The sequence below is a fragment of the Salvelinus sp. IW2-2015 genome, linkage group LG5, assembly GCF_002910315.2.
Source record: "Salvelinus sp. IW2-2015 linkage group LG5, ASM291031v2, whole genome shotgun sequence".
Taxonomy (NCBI): Eukaryota; Metazoa; Chordata; class Actinopteri; order Salmoniformes; family Salmonidae; genus Salvelinus; species Salvelinus sp. IW2-2015.
Genome location: NC_036844.1, coordinates 23,867,455 through 23,886,424, shown reverse-complemented (window position 1 = coordinate 23,886,424; position 18,970 = coordinate 23,867,455). Strand labels below are relative to the sequence as shown.

Sequence of the window (18,970 nt, the reverse complement as noted above, 5' to 3'; positions counted from 1 at the left end):
AAAGTACAGTACTGTGCAATTAGACAAACAAAGTTAATTATTTTCTGTTATTTTATGCTGTAGAGATTTTGACCTTGAACAATAAGTGTGAGAAATTCCTAGAATCAGATCATATACAGGTTTTTGTTGCTGACAATTTTGCTGCACTGCAGGAAATGCAGATGAGCTTCATGATTGACATAAAATCACTGAAAACACACACTAACACAGTAATGCATTTTTCCTTTTCTGCTTTAACTTTCCAAATGTGATAAAAAAAATTATTACAAGTCTACAGTTTTATGGGTAGTATCAACGATTTCTAATCCCCAAAATCTTCAGCAGAGAGAATAGTTCATAAAGTAACTGTCACGGATCCCCCCGGTACTGCTGCTCATTCTGTTCACCAGTTCTGGAGGACGACGTCACCGGCTTTCTAGGCTTCACTGAACGGGATTCATTATCATCAACCCCGGACTGTCTTGTCTGATTACACACGCCTGGTTCCCATTTCCCCTGATTAGTATGTTATATACTTGCCCTCTGTTCCCTCTGTCTTTGTCGGTTATTATTCCCGTGTCCGTTGGTCGTGTGAGTACCTATGCGTTGGTGTAGCTGTTATGCTGCGTGCTTTATATATTGTGTATTACGGGTATCGTCCTGTGTCGTTCAACGAGGTTTACCCTCACTCTTTTGTTTGGGTACAGCCCAGTGTTTTTGTATACGTGTTTGTTTTGGAGGTATTAAAAACCCCTTTTGTGTATTCCTGCGCCTGTCCCCAAATCCTTTATACCAGCGTGACAGTAACACATCCACATTCCATTTCCTCAGATTCTAGTGAGAAAAGAAATAAAGAAGAAAGAAAGGACATTCACACATACAGTACACACATGGCACTGCTGAAGTGACATTTCATGTTAGTAAGGAAAATTTACTGACAGGGATGAGAGGGGAACCCCCTGGGTCTGCTCTGACTCTAGAGTATCTGAACAGGTCACAGGTTCACCTCTCATATGTAGTGAAATTTCAGTCTTCACTATCATTCCAACCCAATCACCCAATCAATCTGATTCATACATTGTGTCCTCTCAATCAATACAAAAATGACAGCCACAAGCTGCAATGAAGGAGGTTTTAAAGATCCTCTTCTTTCTTCTGCCTTTCAACAGCTGTAATATGCAACCAAAATGTTTGCACTGGGTCTATGAGAGTGCGATGTGCTTAAAAATCAATTTTTTGTTGTTGAATATTGAGTATCGCTGACAGTGACAGTGAGGTTGTTGTGAAAAGTTAACATTAGCAGAGTTTCTGATGAAAGAGACTTTATTACTTTGTAGAAGACTCAAACCTTCTTCTAACCTTCTATGTCAGTTGTTTCTAGCCATACTCTGTGAATGGTAAACGTCTATGCTTTGATGTGAGTTATGCTTTGCAAAATAACTACCCTTCAGAGACAAAGTTATTTTGAAATTAATTCAATTCAGTTGAAATGTATTACATTTCATTTAATGACACTAGTTGCAGTTATTGCTATAAATAACAATACATTGCAAGCATGTGCAAGTAAAGATAGAAACAAACACTTTCTCCACAATACAACAGACCTTGTTTAAAACCATCTCATTCTCTTTTATGCTTTTGCTGAAATGTGAAACTAAGGTGAAGAGTGGGAGTAAGCTGCCTGTTTCAGCCTACTCAAAACAAAGCCTAGAGCTAATAATGCTCAATAATGAGAGAATAAGCTAATAACGGGAGACAAAAACCATTGTATTAGACTTCAGTTTTAATGGCTGTGAATAAACCCGCTCTGAAGGAAATGGTTGGTGATGATAACAACTGCTAATTATGCTAATTATGACCTTTTGTGCTTGAATGATCCTGGCTCATGTCAAGAGTATCAGATAACACAAGTGCCCATAGATTTACTTATGTAAAATGCATGTGACATGTGCCATTTAGCCTCACAAGTCAATCCTCAAACACAAGCGATTAACCTTTACTGCAGTTGGCTAAATCAGGGACACAAATCTACATTGAAACAAAAGTATACACCTCACACACATGGTTATGGGCAACAACAAAAAAGAAGATACCTGTACCATGGCAGATATAGAGTTGGAATGTATTCAATTTTGAGTTTGCATTCCAATATTACGCTTTATATACATCACAGAAGTCTGAAATATGACAAAACTGTTTAACATATAACACAGGATTTTCGTCGTTTTATTTGTAATAATCGTTATGAATAATGAAATTATGAAAAATATTAATAACATTCTCACCCATGAGGCAAAAGAGGGCACTTTTGTTAATTGACTGCAGGAAAGGGCTAAACCCTGCTTGGCCTGAAAGGAACCATCCACAAATACTGATAGTAAACTCTATGTGCACTGCAGTTCTGGTACTGTACAGTATATGATGTAACAATGGCCTTGAGATTAATCATAGACACTTGATTCAATGTGGTGTCCCTGTCCCTGATATGACACCTGTTCATGTGTATGATTGGTTGCATGAAATGATGGTGGCTAATTAACTAGGAAACTAACACCAAGGGGGTTATTGTACATCTAATCAACTTCTAATGTCAAAGCTGCCAGTCTGATACTGAACTCTGCATTCTGCACCTGAGTTCTCCTCCTAACCTTTTCAACTTGAGTTTAGATCATCTTTGACATGCTCTCAGATCACAGAAACAGCTTGAAAATAAGATGACTTGTCTGACCGGCAGATTAATGAGAATAATTTGGCCCATGATGCTTTTCAAACAGCATGTGTCTCTTCTTGTTCAGATCTGACTCGCAGGTCTACAATTTTCATCCCCTATAATTACCTACGGTGAGTTATGATGACCCATGGTATAATGATCGCTTCATGTAAATCATAATGATGACATACATATAAATAGCCTTCAGTACTCCTCAATGTGTGTGAGTTTATCTTCTGAATCAAGTCGGTAGGCCGATACAGAGTGTTTTGGGAAGAGGAGGTAGAAAGAAAAGGGTTGCATTAAACATAAATCGGAAACCATGAGCTGTGTAGAGCAGTTCTTTGACAGAGACATCTGCAGACTAAACTGTCGGTTCCACTGCTGCAGCTCTACCTGATACACACACACACACACAGGCATCAGGGACACAGCCAAGCTCAGGCGCGCGCAATCACGGGCGCACGCTCGCATCAGACTGCACACTACAATGCCAGCCCTGATTTCTCTGCTCTCCCTCAGAATTCGACGATTTCTCTGGATGTTTGTGGCAAGACACCTATGAGGGCATCGACAACGGCTGTTCTTATTCTTTTAGCAAAATGTAGAGAGTTTTATTTAAACTTTTCATCCTGCCTTTAGCATTATCGTTATTTTGTGTATTCCTGCTGTGGGTTAAACCACATCCGAACAAAAATATGAGTTCAGTGCGTCGGTAATAAAATGTCTTTAGGCTACGTCGAAAATAACCTAGATTCATGCCTAACTTGTACGACATTCTGAATATGACTAAAAGTTAACAAATCGTGGATAGCCTATAGTCATGGGGGTACACTTGAATTTGGGGTATATAAACTAATAACGTTTGGATGAATTGTTTAACATGAGAGCAGGTGAGCCAGTCTTCGTGTTTGTCTAGTGAGGCGCTGCGCGCATTTCCCGCGGAAAGAACGAAGCGGAGTGTTGGAGAACGGTGGAGAACAGTGATCTGTYCTGGGGATTACGCCTCCGAACACCGCATACAAGCCAGGGGCGCCGATATGGGTGAGTGGATACCGTCCGATTTCGAAACGATTGTGGCGGGGACCCGTTGGTACTGTTCAATTTAATAAATTAATAGTCAAGCACTATCTTTCAATCAAGAGCTGATGATTTGAGTCAGTGAACATTTTTTCTCACAAGGGTAGAGTGGCTGCAGTCTGCACAGGTAACAGGAGATTGAGGGGTATGAGATGAATATTTTGTCATAATCAAGATTCGAAGCGTAATGGACATAATATGAACCATTATACCACTGTTTAAAAATGCGCATGTGTCTCCTGCTTTTAATTGGAAGGCTATAAAAGGTGTGGTGCACTTGTTTACAGATCATTGGATGTTGCTAATTGCTTAACGATGTATTTGTTAATGTGCAATGCACTAATGCGTTATGGACAGTTTTTGAGATATTCTAGTTCTGCCAAAGTTTTCCTCTGCTTGAGGATTACACTTTTTTTTACTAGGCAAGTCAGTTAAGAAGAAATTCTTATTTTCAATGACGGTCTAGGAACAGTGGCTTAACTGCCTTGTTCAGGGGCAGAATGACAGAATTTTAACTTGTCAGCTCGGGGATTCGCTCTTGTAACCTTCCAGGTACTAGTCCAACGTTCTTACCACTAGGCTACCTGCTGCCCCATTGTTAATCCTAATTGGTTAAACGTCTGTTTGGTCTCATTTGTATTTTTTTTCAGTGTATATATATATATATTTGACCTCTGCCCGCCTTAGTCATCCAGTGTGGACCTAGCTGATGAGCCATCCCTGCAAGTCTGCAGCACCCTGGTACAGCCAGTTCTTAGGTTCTAAATACTAAGCAGTGAGGCAGGACCCAGCAGGTCAAAGGGGCAATGCAGTCAAAAACGTTATTTTCTTCTATTTTATATATATTTCCACACTATGAGGTTGGGATAATACTGTGAAATTGTGAAAATTATGATAATGCACATTTAGTGTGAGAGTTGTTTGAAAAGAGCTTCTTTCAGCTTCTTTGGCTGGGTGGCATCACCAGGCAGTATACACTGTGTATATAAAACATTAAGAACACCTGCTCTTTCCATGACAAAGACTGACCAGGTGAATCCAGATGGAAGCTATGATCCCTTATTGATGTTACCTGTTAAATCCACTTCAATCAGTGTAGATAAAGGGCAGTAGACAGGTTAAAACAGGATTTTTAAGCCTTGAGACAATTGAGACATGGATTGTGTATGTGTGCCATTCAGAGGGTGAATGGGCAAAACAAAATATTTAAGTGCTTTTGAACGGGGTATGGTAGTATGTTTCAAAAACTGCAACGCTGCTGGGTTTTTCACACTCAGCAGTTTCCCGTGTGTATCAAGAATGGTCCACCAGCCAAAGGACATCCAACCAACTTGCCACAGCTGTGGGAAGCATTGGAGTCAACATGGGCCAGAATCCCTATAGAACACTTTCAACACCATGTCCTGACGAATGTGTTCCTAATGTTTGGTATATGGTATACTCAGTGTAAGTGAATAGACGAATAACAAAGAATTTTCCCTCCTCTCTGGCAGGTTAGCGTTTTTCGTCATGAATCTTGTTCTGGAGGCAGCTCTACAGAGTGGTTACTAGCTAGCACAGCCACAAAGTCATACAATCATATTTTAAACCTAACGTTAATCTTAACCACACTGCTAACCCTAATGCCTAACCCTAACCTTAAGACCAAAAAGCACATTTTTGTTTTCATGAATTTATACAATATAGCCAATTGTGACTTTGCAGCTGGCCTATCCAAGGGGACATCGCCCAGTTCTGCCTCCAGGACAAGACTCATGACAATAAATGTCCAAATAAAATCTTATTGGTCATGTACACGTGTTTAGCAGATGTTAGTGTGTGTGTAGCGAAATGCTTGTGCTTCTAGTTCCGACAGTGCAGCAATATCTAACAATTGCATGTACCCAATACACACAAATCTACAGTTTTAGTTGCAAGTTTACATACACCTTAGCCAAATACATTTAAACTCAGTTTTTCACAATTCCTGAAATGTAATCCTAGTAACAATTGCCTGTCTTAGGTCAGTTAGGATCACCACTTTATTTTAAGAATGTGAAATGTCAGAATAATAGTAGAGAGAATTATTTATTTCAGCTTTTATTTATTTCATCACATTCCCAGTGGGTCAGAAGTTTACATACACTCAATTAGTATTTGGTAGCATTGCCTTTACATTTTTTAACTTGGGTCAAACTTTTCGGGTAGCCTTCCACAAGCTTCCCACAACAAGTTGGGTGAATTTTAGCCCATTCCTCCTGACAGAGCTAGTGTAACTGAGTCAGGTTTGAAGGCCTCCTTGCTCACACATGCTTTTTCAGTTCTGCCCACACATTTTCTATGGGATTGAGGTCAGGGCTTTGTGATGGCCACTCCAATACCTTGACTTTGTTGTCCTTAAGCCATTTTGCCACAACTTTGGAAGTATGCTTGGGGTCATTGTCCATTTGGAAGACCCATTTGCGACCAAGCTTTAACTTCCTGTCTGATGTCTTGAGATGTTGCTTCAATATATCCACATAATTTTCCTCCATCATGAGGAGGAAAGCAGCAAAGCACCCCCACAACATGATGCTGCCACCCCCGTCCTTCACGGTTCGGTTGGGATGGTGTTCTTTGGCTTGCAAGCATCCCCATTTTCCCTCCAAATATAATGATGGTCATTATGGCCTAACAGTTCTATTTTTGTTTCATCAGACCAGAGGACATTTCTCCAAAAAGTACGATCTTTGTCCCCATGTGCAGTTGCAAACCGTAGTCTGGCTTTTTTATGGCGGTTTTGGAGCAGTGGCTTCTTCCTTGCTGAGCGGCCTTTCAGGTAATATCGATATAGGACTCGTTTTACTGTGGATATAGATACTTTTGTACCTGTTTCCTCCAGCATCTTCACAAGGTCCTTTGCTGTTGTTCTGGGATTGATTTGCACTTTTCGCACCAAAGTACGTTAATCTCTGGGAGACAGAACGCGTCTCCTTCCTGAGCGGTATGACGGCTGCGTGGTCCCATGGTGTTTATATTTGCTTACTATTGTTTGTACAGATGAACTTGGTACCTTCAGGCATTTGGAAATTGCTCCCAAGGATGAACCGGACTTGTGGAGGTCTACAATGTATTTTCTGAGGTCTTGGCTGATTTCTTTTGATTTTCCCATGATGTCAAGCAAAGAGGCACTGCGTTTGAAGGTAGGCCTCGAAGTAGTTTGTTAACAAGAAATGTATGGAGTGGTTGAAAAACGAGTTTTAATGACTCCAACCTAAGTGTATGTAAACTTCCGACTTCAACTGTAAGTAAAGGAATAGAATTAAGAATATATAAATATGGGGCCTCCCGGGTGGCGCAGTGGTCTAAAGCACTCCATCGCAGTGCTTGCTTGCTGTGCCACCAGAGACTCTGGGATCAAGCCCAGGCTCTGTTGCAGCCGTCCGCAACCGGGAGGTCCATGGGGCGACGCACAATTGGCCTAGCGTCGTCTGGGTTAGGGAGGGTTTGGCCAGTAGGGATATCCTTGTCTCATCGTGCACTAGCGACTCCTATGGCGTGCTGGGCGCAGTGCGCGCTGACCAGGTCACTAGATGTACGGTGTTTCCTCTGACACATTGGTGCGGCTGGCTTCAGGGTTGGATGCACGCTGTGTTAAGAAGCAGTGTGGCTTGGTTGGGTTGTGTTTTGGAGGACGCATGGCTCTCGACCTTCATCTCTCCCGAGCCTGTACGGGAGTTGTATCGATGAGACAAGACAGTAACTATTAACAATTGGATACCACGAAATTGGGGAGAAAAAGGGGGTAAAAAAATATTTAAAAAATAAGAATATATAAATACACGGACGAGCAATGTCACCGCGGCATAGACTAAGATACAGTAGAATAGTATAGAATACTGTATATACATATGAGATGAGTGCAAAATATGTAAACATGATTAAAGTTACATTATTACAGTGCCTTGCATTTATTAAAGTGGCCAATGATTTCAAGTCTGTGTATATAGGCAACCTGCTCCTCTCTGCCAATAATATCTAGTTTTCATGTTACACATCCCTCCCATTAGGCTCCTCCAATTAAGCCACTCTCTGACTACTCCCAGACACCAGACAGTCCTAGCAAAATTCTTCCTTGAGAAATAATATTTTTCTAAGAAGCTATTGAGATAAAAGAAAACGGCTGCATTGAACCTTTAAACCCAATTACTGCTTTGGCTATCGACTCCTTTAATCAGTGGCTAGAGATAGATTCCTCACGGAGTTATCAGCTGCTGCCGGCCACATCACTGCACAGTAAGTTCACTCTAACTCCTCAGTATGGATAGCAGGGGAGAGAGAGTCTGACTGGGGCTTTAGGCATACATTTCAACAAGTTCACTCTAACATCCTCAGTATGGATAGCAGGGGAGAGAGAGTCTGACTGGGGCTTTAGGCAATACATTTCAACAAGTTCACTCTAACTCCTCAGTATGGATAGCAGGGAGAGAGAGTCTGACTGGGGCTTTAGGCATACATTTCAACAAGTTCACTCTAACTCCTCAGTATGGATAGCAGGGGAGAGAGAGTCTGACTGGGGCTTTAGGCATACATTTCAACAAGTTCACTCTAACTCTCAGTATGGATAGCAGGGGAGAGAGAGTCTGACTGGGGCTTTAGGCATACATTTCAACAAGTTCACTCTAACTCCTCAGTATGGATAGCAGGGGAGAGAGAGTCTGACTGGGGCTTTAGGCATACATTTCTACCTACCAATGCCATGGATAGCTTCTCTGATGGGATATGTTATTCCTACTGATACCTGTGCGTCAAAATGTAAGTTCCAGTGATCTGACAGGCTCCACATTAAGGGTGGAAAGAGCTGTCCCATCTGTCACAAATGTCAAGTGCTGGTAAGGTTGCATGACTGGAGGAAGGGGGGTTATTTTGATGGGACCTGATTTTGTCTGTTGAAGCATGATCTTTGTACACCTGGCAGCACTGTAGTCTAGTGGAAGTCCTAGAAATTAGGAATTAATATGCTTTAATAATGGTGACATTTGACTCGCCTGGTGTGTCATAGCTTCATGTGTCAAAGGAAAGATGGACTGAAATCCAACAAACTAATTGGTTCTCATTAGTAGCACTGGGAAACTTTCATAAATATACTTGCTTCGCTTTGTATGAATTCTGAATGCTTCATACATATAGGAGCCTGCATCACAATGAGACAAATCAATACTCACATGAATAACAGCTGTTTTTATTTAACCTTTATTTAACCAGAAAGTCCCTTGAGATTAATAATATTTTTCAATTGAGACCTGTATATCAAGCCCTTTTACCTTTAACTGTGATGGAGCAAATGAAAACAGTTATACTACCTTCTACTTAAAATCCCATCCCTACCCAATGACTGTACCGATCCATTGACGCATGTCTCAAGAGCCTCTTAAGAATTGGTGTGGTGGGAAATGTAAGAACAATCAACATTTCATTGGTGGGTCTTACCTACAAATGACTGTTGAAAACCATGACAGATAGGTGAGAGAGATCATTGGGGCTATAAGATGACATGGTCTAATTGCCAGCTGTCTGATGTAGAATGGTTCCTCTATCTGTCTGCTGCCATGCTCAGTTACTTGTTCCTGGCTCATTGTGCTTGTTAAACAAAGTGTAGAGTGGATGCATGTTTAATCCCCTCCGCCTTGCATGTGTACTAAAACAAGACATGCAGTAACTGCTCTCAGCTTCGTTGAGATCTGGGATCACATATGGCTTAATGTAGCCACCTACTTAATCTCCTACTGGATAAAGATACTTACAGATATGTTCTTTTATGGACATTTTTAACACACTTTGTGGTTGGGATTTCAAAGAAACAATGGAGTGGTCTATTTTTGATTTAGTTGCAATGTATTCCTTATTATTTATTCTAAAGCTTTGTCGTATGAACTTAAAGCAAACAGGTATAAAGCATTACGGGGCGGCAGGTAGCCTAATGGTTAGAGCAGTGGACTAGTTACCGAAAGGTTGCAAGTTCGAATCCCCGAGCTGACAAGGTACAAATCTGTCGTTCTGCCCCTGAACAAGTTAGCAGTTAACCCACTGTTCCTAGGCCGCCATTGAAAATGAGAATTTGTTCTTAACTGAGTTGCCTGGTAAAATAAAAAAACTATAATGTGGTTATAATGCATTGCAAAACTTGTCATAAGCATGTATGACCCCCTCATAGATGCTTATAACAAGCATCTTTAAAGCTTCATACCTGTCTGCTTTAAAAAAATAAGTAGTTGGTTCAGCTGCAAGGCTGCTCATTGATAATGGGTAATGAAACCCTAGAATTATATATAATCTTTTCATTCTTGTGATTATATTAGCTAATCAGCACTTAATGCTCATAATTGTGCAGTTTAATCTGGGCATTAACTTTTAACCCTTGAGTTGTTTTCTACTGGAATTATGGAATTATGGAAAATATCGCTTTGCATAATTTAGAATATCATATGGAACAATTTATCCACTACTATACCATTATATCATCTGCACTGACAAATACTAATAAGCACAGTTATGGCACAGGAACATAAAAAGTTAAATGCAAGCTAGTTCCCCCCCAAAGGCTGTCAAAGAGAGTGCATAAGGCAGCTCTTGCTCTTCTCTTGAGCCTTCCCCGATATGTTTTTTTCTGAAATAATTTATTATGCTGTGCAAATCCCTTCCCCAGCCTCCCACTCTGATTCCAGGGTTGTGTGTGGGTTGGCCTCTCTCTCAGTTCTGCTTCGGCAGGTCAGAGATGTTCCAAATCTGCCTCATTCCAGCCACACAGAATTGGGCGTCAGGTAGCCTAGTGGTTAGAGTGTTGGAATAGTAACCGAAAGGTTGCAAGATCGAATCCTCGAGCTGACAAGGTAAAAATCTGTCATTCTGCCCCTGAACAAGGCAGTTAACCCACTGTTCCCAGGCCGTCATTGAAAATAAGAATTTGTTCTCAACTGACTTGCCTAGTTAAATAAAGGTAAAAAAATAAATAATAATCATTGAGCTTAATAAGGATGTTGGTCCTCATTTCATTTAAGGCTCTAATTTATGCACTGTAATCCAGGCTGAGTTCCTGTCTCTGATTAACCAGCTCCTATACTATACGTCTAAAGCTCTTGCTGTGCTATACACTCTTAGAAAAAAGGTGCTACAGTATCTAGAACCTTAAATGGTTATTTGGCTGTCCCCATAGGAGAACTCTTTGAAGCACCCTTCTGCGTTCCATGAAGAACATTTTCCACAGAGGGTTCTACATGGAATCCAAAAGGGTTCTACCTGGAACCAAAAAGGGTTTCCTTTTGGAAGGAGAACCATTTTGGAACCCTTTTTTCGAGGAGTGTAGCTTTAGCTCCTCTACCTCTGCCTCCACTACCTCTGCCTTTGCTGCTACACTTCTGTTAGCTCTACCTATAAAATCTGTTTTTATCATAAATCAGTCGATTTTATACTGCTCCCTTCTTCTACTGTGAACTGGAATTACAGCTCTCTCCAATTTCTAAATTAATGGGTGTAAAATAATGGGTTTAAAGTGTGTAAAGGGTACTTCATTTCAATATTGCAATTTAAGTGTGACCAATTAATCTGTGTTGCATGATGGCAGTCCTGCATTGGTAATATGTCCCAGGCTTATGTGGCTTGAAAGTCTTTTTCATTTTATGTGTCTTAAATCTGAGTGAATACACTCAGTATTGCAGTATATCACATACAGTGCTACTAAGCCAGACCTTGGCTCAGCACTAGTGTTGTCGTGAAACCCGAATGTTGACTTCGATACAGATACTAGGTTTAGTATCACGATACTCAATGCCGAAACAATATCACCAAAAAAATAAAGAAAGCTTATTAGCTAGTCACAGAATAACCACTGGCTTAATTTTTTTAAACATTGCACAATATGTTGATAACTGGTAACTAAAATAACAAATAGAATATCTTCTACATTCAATTTCTTTAAAAAATAAAACGCCATATTAAATAACAGAACAATATTTTTGGGACTCAGAGCATACAAAGTATTTTTATTTATTTTTTACATCTAAACTGTTTAAAAATGTAATTTGATATATAGCAGGGTTAATTTGCTAATCTATGGCCATAATATTGGGTCAAATTACATTTATTAGACCTAAGATTCATTATTCATTACAAATATATTATTTAATGTATTAAATGAAGAGTTTAGTTCCAAAACAACTTTGAAGCTAATTTCTGAAGCTTCGATATTGCAATAGTCAACAATGGATTTTACACAGCATACTACAATTATTTTCAGTGCTTTTCAACTCCCAGGTTGCAATGCCTTCACAGGGCTGCTGGCTGGGTACTGTTAGAAAGCCCAGAGAAACGCAAAGTAGTCTATATACAGTATATTGTTGTCATAGAGAGCATTTCACATAACTTTTTTTGTTGTAATCATATTATAATGCTCACATGAATGTCATGCAGAATATACTGTATGTTCATGTTAGTAGCTAGGTTTCCATCTAAATGGCGACAGATTTTCATGCAAATGTTCTAAAATCCGCATAAAAACACATTTTTCCCAGCAGAGATGTGTTTCCATTAGGGTTGCAAAGGGTCGGAAATTTTCTTGAAAATTTGGGGAAATTTTGCTTAAATTCATCAAAACAGTTAGCTTATACCAGTGAACCTTTTTTGTGGGATACACATACGGCAATTATGGGTCTTGTTGCATATTTTGGTTAAACTATCCCCAAATCAATGGAATTGCAACCCTCTGCATGCATTCTTTCATCGCATGTACAGCTGATTCTCAAGATCTTGCACACTAATGAGATGCTATTGAGCCCACTGCTACACTGTCTGAGCCAAGGACTACATGCTTTCTGGTAAGTTTTGATTACAATACTGGGTGTGGTGAATATATTTTATATGACATACATGATTACATGAACTAGTAAATAGTAGCCTACAGCAAAGTGTGTTCAAATAATTTCTAACTTGTTAACAATTTCTGCTAGTTACTTTTTGCTACCATGTGGGTTTTAGCTTGCTTGAGCCTGCTAACTGAAGAGTGTTAATTCACCTGTTTCCATACATGTTTCATTTTAAAACATTTATCTTACAAAAGAGTTGTTTAATCTAACTGCTTAACTATTTATCTGTACATGGAATTGTATTCGTTTTTTATTACTCCTTTTTAAAATCTTTATAGGAAAATGCCACAGAAAATGCCACACTATCTGATGTGTGAAGACATTTCACTGCAGCTAATGTAGAAGGAAAAGCTGTGTACATTTGCAAATACTGTGCCAAATCATATGTGAAGAATGCAACAAAGATGCAGAATCATCTGGCCAAGTGCATAAAACAATGGATAGTCATCAAGTTATAGCAGCAATCTACCTCACCAAGCAAAGTGAGAAGAATAAGAGCACCACATTGAAGCTGCCCAGCAACACCCGTTGGGGTGGTGTTGTCATCATGTTTGATAGTCTCCTGGAGGGGAAGGAGTCTCCAAGAAATGGTCATATCACAGTCTGCCAATATGGACAGCCCCATCAAGAGGATTCTCCTGGATGGTGTATTTTGGGAGAGAGTGGTAAGCAGCCTGAAACTCCTGAAACCTATAGCAGTAGCCATTGCACGAATTGAGGGAGACAATGTCATCCTGTCTGATGTTCAGAGAAGAGAAGAAATCCGTACTGCCCTGCCCACTTCACTGTTGCTCCAAGCAGAGGAAACTGCAGTTCTGAAATATCAAAAAGAGTGAAGACTTCTACCTGAAGCACATACACGCCGCAGCGTACATGTTGGAGCCCAAGTATCCTGGCAAGAGCATCCTGTCTGGTGCAGAGATCAACACGGCCTATGGTGTCATCACTACCGTGTCTCTCCACCGTGGCCTGGATGAGGGCAAGGTTCTTGGCAGTCTGGCGAAGTACACTTCCAAGCAAGGGCTTTGGGATGTAGATGCAATATGGCAGTCGTGCCAACATATCTCATCAGCCACCTGGTGGAAGTGACTTTGTGGATCTGAGGCGCTTTCCCCTGTTGCCTCCATCATCCTCCAAATCTCACCAACATCAGCCGCCTCAGAGCGCAACTGGTCCTTGTTTGGGAACACACACACCAAAGCACGCAACAGGTTGACCAATACAAGTGTTGAAAAATTGGTGGCTATCCGGGCAAATGTGAGGCTTTTTGAGCCTGACAACGAGCCATCCTCAACAAGGTTGAAAGTGACAGTGAAGATGAGGCCTCAGAGTCTGATGTTCAAGAGGTGTACATTGAGGAGGTCCACAGAGAAAACATGGAAGCCTGAGAGGAAGACAACCAAAGCTTTAGTTTCTGGACTATCATTTTAAAGATGTATGTTGAATTTTTTGGGGGGAGATACAATGGATCATTGGGATCATTCAATAATCCTTTTCTTTTGTTGTTCAGTGAAATCATCCCATGTGAAGAGTCAACTCATTTAATTAAAGTTCAATTCATAACTAAATAGCTTTTTAAATTTCTATTGGAAATTTTGCAATTATGTCTACTTATGATAAGGTAAAAGGTTTTTGTTTCTGTCTCCATATGATATGGTAAATATATCCAATGCAAAAAAAATCTACATTAAAATGGTATTAATATTATTCTCATATTTCAGTTAATTCCCATATATTCCCGTTAATTCCCATGAAAATTTTACACCTCTGAATAATCCCCAAAATGTGCAACTCTAGTTTCCATCAAATGTACTTGTTGCGGATAAAAGGCTGTGTGTGATGATGTAATGCACATAAGAGTTTCCGTCGCATTTTCAACTCTACTGATGGTTTTCTCACAAAAAATGTGGCGTTATATACCTAGTGTGCACATTCTGGTATTGACACCTGCGTTCTAGCCAATAGCTCGCAGATACAGTGCGGGGTATAAGCCTACGTTATGAGATTTGTCAAACGGCAGCCAGGCATCGATCATCATGTCACCAGAATAAGACCCTGGATATTTATTGTAAAGGAGCATCAAGCTCATCACCGTGCACTTTCACCACACTGTGAAGTTCATCATAACTTCTTTCATCTGTAGCCTCATAAACTTCATGTTTTCCAAGTCATAGTGGGAGGACCACACACCATATCATCACTTGACTCCAAGTTTACTTCAATATAATGGTTATTATATCAGTATTTGCGTATAAAGGAGTTTCCACTGCCATTTCTCACATATATAAATTTTACAGACACAAAAATATCCCCCCCCCTTCTCACACCCAGGTGGCGACACGCATCTCTGCGCGCTTGGCAGATATCTCAGTTTGGATGTCGGCCCACCACCTCAACCTTGACAAAACGGAGGTGCTGCTCTTCCTCCCGGGAAAGGCCTGTCCACTTCAAGACCTCTCCATCACGATTGACAACTCCACGATGTTCCCCTTCCAGAGTGCAAAGAACCTTGGTGTGACCCTGGACAACACCCTGTCGTTCTCTGCAAACATCAAACCAGTGACTCGCTCCTGCAGGTTCATGCTCTACAACATCCGTAGAGTACGACCTTTCCTCACACTGGAAGCGGCGCAGGTCCTAATCCAGGCACTTGTCAATTCCCGTCTAGACTACTGCAAATCTCTGTTGGCTGGCTCCCCACTTGGAGCGGCAAGGGGAACTGCACCCTATCTCTTTGAAGAGTATCTTAAATAATAAAGAAGTACCCCCCAAAAAGGTACTTATTTTTTCCCACTTACACTGACTTTGCTGATAAATACATTGTTGAGAGAAAATTTACTTGATACAATTGTGATGTGTTGTTGTCTCACCTAGTTATCTTAAGATGATTGCACTATTTGTAAGTCACTCTGGATAAGAGTGTCTGCTAAATGACAAAAAAAGGAAAAAAATGTAATGTCATACGAACCAATTATCTGTCGTCATTGATATTTTTTTAATTTAGAAGAATAACGTTACAGTGCAAATGTCATTTGTAAAATAGTTTTTATGTCGTTTTGGAACTAAACCTCACTTGCGCTGTACTGCTTTGTAACACCTCTTTCTTATTTGTTTTGGTGGGCTGGCCCTCATCATCCTTACCGTAGTTCACTTCTGGAGACAGTTTTGTAAACTAGATGCGGGCGAGAGATAATGTTTTTGTTAGAAGTCATGCTGTCAACATTTTCTCCCTTTCTCGCTTGCTCTTCAAAAGTTGCTCTTGCTGTGTCAACTGCATGTACAAGTAGCCTGGCTAGCTTACTACTGATCCCCCTGAAAATACTCAGACAAATTACTAGACAGACTCCATCCTCTCAATCCGTATCTGACGTGAGACACATTTGACAGAAGTACTGAAAGTAACAACAATTCTAGTACCGAACCGTTTTTCATGTTCTAGCATCAAAAGAATACCGTGCAACACTACTCAGCACTAATACATACTTTAAGCTGTCTGCTCTTGTGTCGCAAAGAGACACTAACAATGGATGATTCTAGACTGTGGATTCTCTTGCGTCCATTACTTTCCTTATCCACTCACTAACCTTAACACCAGAGACCTTGAGTTAGCCTGGGGTAATGTACTATAAAGGAAGTGTTTGATCTTGCTGTTTTTAATAGTCCTCCATTTTGTTATTCTTTTAACCCCTGGTAACTACCCACTATAGAGGAGAGCATGTTTACATGTATGCAGCAGCTCAGGGTAGAATACCAGAGATGTTCTACTTAAGCAATAAGGCCCGAGGTGGTATGGTCTATGGCCAATATACCACGGCAAGGGCTGTTCCTAATCACGATGCAATGCGGAGTGCCTGGATATAGCCCTTAGCAGTGGTATATTGGCCATATGCCACAAACCACTGAGGTTCCTTATTGCTATTATAAACTGGTTTCCAACGTAATTAGAGCAGTAAAAATCTATGTTTTGTCGTACCCATGGTATGCAGTCTGATATACCATAGCTGTCAGTTAATCAGCATTCAGGGCTCGAACCACCCAGTTTTTTATGTTTGATATAAGACTGCTTTCAGCCAATCAGCATCCAGGACCCAAACTACCTGGTTCATAATCACCAGTGGTGGAAAAAGTACCCAATTGTCATACTTGAGTAAAGATACCTTAGTAGAAAATTACTCAAGTAAAAGTGAAAGTCATCCAGTAAATTACTACTTGAGTAAAAGTCTAAAAGTATTTGGTTTTAAATATACGTAAGTATCAAAAGTAAAAGTATACATCATTTCAATGTACTTATATTAAGCAAACCAGACAGCGCCATTTTATTTTATTTATGCATAGCCAGGGGCACGCCCCATCACTCAGACTTAATTTACAAACAAAGCATCTGTTTAGTGAGTCCGCCAGATCAGACGCAGCAGGGATGACCAGGGATGTTTTTGTGATAAGTGTGTGAATTCAACCATTTTCCTGTCCTGCTAAGCATTCAAAATGTAACGACTACTTTTGGGTGTCAGGGAAAATGTGTGGAGTAAAAAGTACAGAAATTTCTTTAGGAATGTAGTGAAGTAAAATAACAATTTTCAAATATAAATAGTAAAGTACATTTCAGATACCCCAAACAACGACAACGTATTTTTACTTAATCAATCAAATTCATTTGTAAAGCCCTTCTTACATCAGCTGATGTCACAAAGTGCTGTACAGAAACCCAGCCTAAAACCCCAAACAGCAAGCAATGCAGGTGTAGAAGCACTTACGTACTTCACACCAGTGTTAATCACTGACATTGACGTTTTTTACGGAGCTCTTAACATACAAATTGAGTATCTTATTCTTCATTTCAAAGACACATTACAAATAAACCATTTTGAGCCATGTTATCTTAAGACCACATTTTATTTCCCCATTGCTAGAAGTTCAATGTCCATATTGATTTATACTTATCCAGGAAATCTATTACTGAGTGTGATTGAATAAGTTATTTTTTTTAGACATCCTATACCGTATCTGACCCATGTTATATGCTGAGGGCTTAGGCTATATGCAATATTTTTGGGTTCTCTGAAGTGCTCCACGGTGCAGCTCTCACGGTGCTGGCCGCTCTATTAACATGGGCACTCTGGGTAATAGCCTTTGTGTCAGCGCACCACAAGAGCACTGTGCATTCAAATGAAATATCAACTTGTCGACCCGCCAAGGAAGATGACAGCTGACTCTGCCGTGGCCGCCAGAATCCAACTCAGTCTTATGAAAGAGCCAACCTCTGTTTTAGATGATTTTAAATTAGTTGCTTTTAAATGAACTGACCTTGGAGGAGCTCGATGCCATCAATTTACAGTATTTTAGCAACAGGGAAAAGCTGGAGGAATTTGGATACCTTTTTATTTGTCGCGCAACCCTGATGTGGTAGCTATGCTTACACCTTGTTTCATGCCTTCGACTATGAAAAGAAGGTTCTGTGGAATGTACTAACATTCTGCAACGGCCTTGAAGTAGAATGTTGCGGTTGAAAATGGCATTAGAATAAGTTGAGCTGCCAGTGTTCATCCTTTTATGAGATGTTCCTCTCACTGATGATTGTGGCAGAAGTAGAGCACTGGGAGGCACAAGCTCAATGTGTTCATCCCAAAATCAGATGGAAAAGTAGCCGTAGTCTCTAAGTGTAGCATTATATCATTGGATAGAGAGGGTGCCAGATAAAAACCTGGCTCAGACTATTTTATGTCATGGTTATGTTAGCTAGGCATCGTGATGAATATAAAATAAGTGTGTGTGCACGCTCTGTGTGTGTGTGTGTGTGCATGTCTCTGTGTCTGTAAGTCATTGTAGTCCTTTGTCATTGCACCTCTCATGTTCTTTCTTAATTCCCCTCGGTATGCCTACAGAGGCAGGCAGGGGCATAACAATTTGTTTTACTCTATTTATCTAATAGGCTTATTGATTAATCTCTGTCAGGCAAGTGGTTTCTAGAGAGCATTAGCCCCACCTTGGAAAGGTGGACTCCTGGCAGGCCCTATATTATGCCAGATCCATGTGATAAGGGAAAATCAGGTTACGGCTGAACAGGATGTCACGTTTAATGACCAGTAATGACCTGATGATCAATCTGAGACGCGTGGCCACGTCTCTCTGCCAGGCGCTCTTTAAAAGCCCTAGACACTAGGGTGGGTTTTATCGCTCCACGTCCGTTCTGAGATCTATGTTGTGCCGCCGTGTGCTAATTAGCGTAGCCGTCATGCGGAGATGTCAATGAGCCCAAAGCATGGGGAAAAATGGTCCTGCCCCAGATTATATGTTACATCTGGGGAATGTTCCCGAATGTCCAGGT

At 40.5% G+C, this 18,970-nt stretch overlaps 1 protein-coding gene across 2 annotated transcripts in view; it reads left to right on the top strand.

The window, feature by feature from the left end:
* The first annotated feature begins 3,212 nt into the window (after window positions 1-3,212).
* LOC111964083 (leucine-rich repeat transmembrane neuronal protein 4-like) overlaps window positions 3,213-18,970 on the top strand; it is a 54,623-nt gene continuing 38,865 nt past the window's right edge. For both annotated transcript variants that reach the window (XR_011479902.1, XM_023987798.2), the window contains exon 1: window positions 3,213-3,733. Coding sequence is in view for 1 of the 2 variants with exons in the window: in XM_023987798.2 (XP_023843566.1) it covers window positions 3,730-3,733 (4 nt within the window). In the remaining variant the exon portion in view is untranslated. The remainder of the gene's footprint in view (window positions 3,734-18,970) is intronic.